General features: G+C 51.8%; 1 protein-coding gene across 1 annotated transcript; it reads left to right on the top strand.

Annotated features, from left to right (window-relative positions):
- The first annotated feature begins 1,842 nt into the window (after positions 1–1,842).
- Bhlhe23 (basic helix-loop-helix family member e23) lies at positions 1,843–2,514 on the top strand. Its single transcript, XM_036183392.1, has one exon. It carries the CDS (start codon positions 1,843–1,845, stop codon positions 2,512–2,514), a length of 672 nt encoding a protein of 223 aa, XP_036039285.1.
- Positions 2,515–5,276: the final 2,762 nt, after the last annotated feature.

Below are 5,276 nucleotides of genomic sequence, written 5' to 3'. Positions count from 1 at the left end.
GCCACATGGTGAGCCAGTTCAGAGCAGTCAAGAAGCTGTTGTCTGGCCCCTTTCTTTTCCAGGCCCAGAGCAAAGCCTAATGTTCCTTAAGCATGTATCCACATATTTATATCTGTGTTCTTTGGGGAAGGGGATCGAGACAGGATTTCTCTAACAGCCCTGGCTGTCCTGTAACTATCTTTATAGACCAGGCTGGCCTCAAACTCAGAGATCCACCTGCCTCTGCCTCCTGAGTGCTAGGATTAAAAGCATGTGCCACCACGCCTGGCTCATCTGTGTTCTAGCATACTGGTAATGATATAGTACCCCCAGAATCTTCCAGAAAACATGACTCTCGCCCATTCACTTCACAAATGTGAATCAGGCATCTATGCACTCTTGGAGAGTGTTCAACAATTGAATCATCTTCTCTTCACAGTGAAACTCAGAACAGAGAGGTTAACTGACTCTGCCAAGGTCACAGAGCATGACCTTATGAGTAATTCTGCCTTATGCTGGAAGCCAGAGTGACCCCATCTCTCACCTTAGTGAAGAAAATCCACCTCTTGCTGGAACCACAGAGCCCTGGCAGGTTCACTCCTTCAGGGGCTCTGGGCAAAGAACTAAGCCCCTCAGCAACCTTCACAGTTGGGGCTTTAGTTAACAAACTTGGAGGAAGGCCAATCAGCAGCTACTCATGTTCTGTAGGTAGAAAGGGATCCTTGGGTGCCAGCCTCCTACCTCGTGTAGTATCAGAAACTCCACCTGCTCTGCCCTCCCAGCACCAGACCGTCTGAGCCTCCAGTACCCAGAGCAGGGACTTCGGCTCCAAGACTCCCACCCCTAGAGGAAAGATGAACCAGTGCCCTGCACAGCCCCTGCTCCTGAATAGGGCGACAATTTTGGAAGCAGACGTTCTGGACCAGTTGGGGCACATGAAACACTCAGATCTAGGCTACCTCTTGCGTGGGGATGTGTCTGAGCTGAGACTAAGGCCCCAGTCGCTCACCAACAAGGAGTCTGGACACTTCTCTTCTCCAGTGATCTCTGGTCTGTCCTCAAAGTCTAGCTCCTCCTCTCCCCAGACAAAACTGAGAAAATCCATCCTATTCTTCCCCAGGACAAGACTGGAGATCTCTCACCTGAGAAGTCAAGGCTGTCCGTCCTAAGCAAACGGTGTTTCATCCTAAATGCCGGTCCTCACCTCAAACCAAAACTTGAGAGCACGGGAGCCACACTGGGATGCACTTGGTGGTGAAGCGACAGACTTGGCTAAGGGACTAGACGCCTTTGGGAAGGTGATAACTCGTAGGGTCATACCTCTGATCACCTAGTACAGGCTATGCCTGTATGTCAGCCCGAGACCCAGAGGAGAACTCCGCTGAGAACTCCCGCTTGGCTGGCTCCTGCGGGCGAGGACCCAAAACAAGACAAGACTGAAGCTGGTGCTCCAGGACCAGAACATTTGAGGCGGTGACCCTCCCCACCAAGAAAACAAGAGATGGCAGTTGTGGCACCAAGAAGCAGGCAAGGCGCTCCCAGGTCCCGCGGTTCCCATCTCCCGGCTTGTAGGTCTGCATAGCGAGTGGAGTGGAGTGGAGTGGGGCTGGGAAGACGAGGGCAGCTGGTCCCCTCTGATTGGAGGACGCGAAGTCCCAGCGGGCACCTCCGCAGCTTAAAAAACGAAGCCCGGGCGAGAAGGAGCTAGAGCGGCCCCGGCCGGCCATGCGCCTTGGCGAGGAGGTGCAGAAGGGGTGGCGGCCGGAGAGGCCACGCGAAGGCCCAGGGACCGACAGACAGCCGGGCAGCCGGACGCGCCCGCTGGGCAGAAAGCTGCACTGAGATAGCAGGCTCCAGAGGGTCATGGCCGAGCTCAAATCGCTGTCTGGGGACACGTACCTGGCACTGAGCCACGGCTACACAGCGACGGGCCACGCCTACGCAGCGGCGTGCATACCAGAAACTACACGAGGCTTTGGTGCGTCCAGTCCAGGTGGCGACCTCCCGGCTGTGCCTGCTTCCCGCGTCCCTGCCGCGACGGTCGAGAGCAGTGGGGAGCAGAGCGGCGATGAGGACGACGCCTTCGAGAGGCGGCGGCGGCGGCGAGGGCCCGGGGTCTCGGTGGATGCACGGCGGCGGCCCCGGGAGCAGCGCTCGCTACGGCTGAGCATTAACGCACGCGAACGGCGGCGAATGCACGACCTGAACGACGCGCTGGACGGACTGCGCGCAGTCATCCCCTATGCACACAGCCCGTCGGTGCGCAAGCTCTCCAAGATCGCCACGCTGCTGCTGGCCAAGAACTACATCCTCATGCAGGCTCAGGCCCTGGAGGAGATGCGGCGCCTGGTGGCCTACCTCAACCAAGGCCACGGCCTCGCTGCGTCTGTGGCCGCCACGCCACTGACTCCCTTTGGCCAGGCAGCAGTCTACCCGTTCTCGGCGGGCGCGGCGCTCGGGCCCTGCCCAGACAAGTGTGCCGCCTTCTCCGGATCGGCCTCGGCGCTTTGCAAGCACTGCGGCGAGAAGCCCTGACGGTTCTGAGCCCCTCCGCAGCCGCTTATTTAGACTATTCACTGTCCTCACTGGCAGGACCCGATGGGGAGAAGCCAGCCGGACCCCAGACCGACCCTGCTTGCCGAACTGTTGGGTGCAGAACGCGAAGTCGGTCCTGGCAGAGTCTGAGACTGTACTCAAGACCCCGCCACATCCACAGAGCTCTCTCGGCGTCCGCTGAGCATTGTCAGCGCTCTAGAGGTGGTAACTACAAATTACCAGCCGTGCGCCAAAAGAAAGCCACTGGGAGGGAACAGGTAGTGGCTGGTCCCACTTCTGACAGGTGACTCTGCCCAAGGCTCTGGAGCTCAGGCACAGAGCATTACTTGACCACTTCTAGCACTAGATATTGTCTTCTGCCCCAATCCCTTCTAAGCCAACCTTCAGGGCCTTGCTCCGCAGAACGGGTGGAGCCTCACCCGGGACCTCTAACAGCTCCAAGACTCCGGACCCGCCGCTGAGCGAGATTCCCCCGCAGTCCTTTGCAAAGGACATGAGGGCAGACATAGGAAGAATCCAGGAGCTGAGATTTGCAGCATTTCCCAAGTCTGAGCTTGTTCTCTTAACGTTCTTTCCTGCCCAAAGGCTCAGGAAACCGACTTTGGCCTCAAAGTCTGTGAACTCATCCCTAAATATGCCCGGATCTCCAGCGCCTGCCTCCTGAGGGCTGGGATGGACGTCATTTCGTTCTGCATGTTCCAAGGGGTGGAATACAGGTCCTCACAATTTGCACGGGGCTACTTGACCCTGGAGGGTCAGCCAAGGCCTCTCGTCTAGATGTCTAGATTCAGGGCCAACCAAAACCCTCTGCGCCAGTTCGGGAACTTCTAAAAGAAGCCGGGCTACCGGTGAGTACCCGGCCGCTGGACTGGTCGTTCGCAAAGTCGGACTGCAACCCAGAATCCTGCCACTGTACCCTAGTCGGAGCCTTAGCCCTGGAGCCCGAGATGCTTGCTGGTTTTCGCTCGGTGGGTCGGCAGTTTCCGCCTCTGTTTACCCATTTATCTTGGCCTTTGTAGACTCAAAGCCAATCCGGAGAGTGCTGCGGCCCTACAAAGCGCTTGTCTATAGCGCTTAACTTCAATTAATGCATTTGAAAAGGCCCTTTTGTATTTGCAAAATGACGTGTGTGATTAAGTCTTATTCATAAAGACGTATGCTTAATACTGGTTTCTGCTCATTTCCATTTTTTATTTCTTAATTGTCTTTCCCCCTTCCCTAAATTAGTCTGCTTTGCACATTTCAGAATAGACTGTTTTTCAAGTTCTCTTAAGATGAACAGGGAAAACTGGAAACTCAAGTGTTGTTAGTTCTGGGGTCCTTACCCATAGTTATTTGAAAAAGTCCTGTATTTCTCTGTTAAGGCCAGTAATGATGTGCAGAATAAAGTATTTGATTTCAGCTTATTTTTACAAAAGTAATATTATTAAAATTTAATATCAAATTAAGTGCTATGACCGGATTTATAATTCAATCTTCAGACAATGGCATTGACTTCGGATCCTTCTTCTAGAGGCCCAAGAAATCTTTGAGCTTTTAAAATGGACCCGTAGGCCATTAACAGATATATGAGAAGGGAGAAGTGGGGTGACACACACCAGTGATCCCTAACCTGCAGGAGACTGGAGCAGGGGGATGGAAATTTTGAGGTCAGCCTTAGTGAGACCCTCTCAGGAAAAAAAACAAAAACAAAACAAAACAAAAAAAAAACCTTTGGAAAAGAAACAGCGTTTAAAGAGCTGGGTTTGGTTGTAGTTCATAAGCCACCTCAACGTTGACTTGGGAAATGGAAATGGGAGAACTATTTCAATTCAACTTCAGTCTGAACTACAAGACCTTGTCTAAATAAAACAATAACAACCCCCCCAAAAACAACTTTTAACCATTTTACTAATAAAAATATCCCCAATTACTAATCTTAAGTAAAAGTTCAAATTAAATCAGAACATTTTAAAACTGCAAGTTGTTCTCCAAATATCAGCAAAACTTCCACTGGAATGAATGAGTAAAGTGGGGGTTTTCAAAGTGAAACTCCATCGCTTTCTTCATTGTGACCATTAATAAAGCAATGTGATATTAATAAAAACAATTATGGCCATTAATAAAGCATCCTTGGACTTGCACAGCAAGCTGTGATTTTGAGGCCACCCTTTATAACCTCAGCGCTGAACATCAAAGTTCAGCCAGCAAGGGTACCAGTTGTAAGTGTGGCTCTTTGAAGCAGTGCATGGGGGCTCTGGTTGTTTCTTCCCTGGGAGTAAAGGGTTGAGAATCACTGTGAGTCATTGGGGAAGCACTTCTTTGAACCAGCATTCTGCAGAGCTCATTGTTTCTTGTTGTGGTTGTTTTTGTTTTGCTTGTGTTTTTTGTTTTGTTTTTTAGGAAAGTGGGTGTGGTTGTGTTAAGGTGCAAGGCAGAGTCCCCAGACCTGGGATCTTCCCTCTATGCTGAGTCAGTGTATTCCACACAGGGAAGTGGGTGGTATGTGAAGCTTACATTTTCTTAGAGGCTGTCTGAAACATGAACAGAGATGGGTAAAATCATTTTTATTGGTGATGTCTCCATATGTAATCGTGGCAGCCTTCAAGTTGTCATTTTGCTCACGGAGCTCACCTCTTCCTACCAGAGATGTTTCCAGTACACTCATTGGTGGCTCATGGCCACAGTGGCCTTGGGGCAGCTCCAGCTGTGTCTATATAGAGCACTGAAATGCCCTTTGCTTCTCCCCTTTGTCTAATAAT

The sequence above is a fragment of the Onychomys torridus genome, chromosome 4, assembly GCF_903995425.1.
Source record: "Onychomys torridus chromosome 4, mOncTor1.1, whole genome shotgun sequence".
Classification (NCBI taxonomy): domain Eukaryota; kingdom Metazoa; phylum Chordata; class Mammalia; order Rodentia; family Cricetidae; genus Onychomys; species Onychomys torridus.
The sequence above is the reverse complement of the archived record's forward strand: the minus strand, read 5'-3'. Positions and strand labels throughout refer to the sequence as shown.

Coding starts and splice junctions, on each gene's coding strand:
- Bhlhe23 (XM_036183392.1), top strand. CDS start 1,843: ATGGCCGAGCTCAAATCGCTGTCTGGGGACACGTACCTGGCACTGAGC.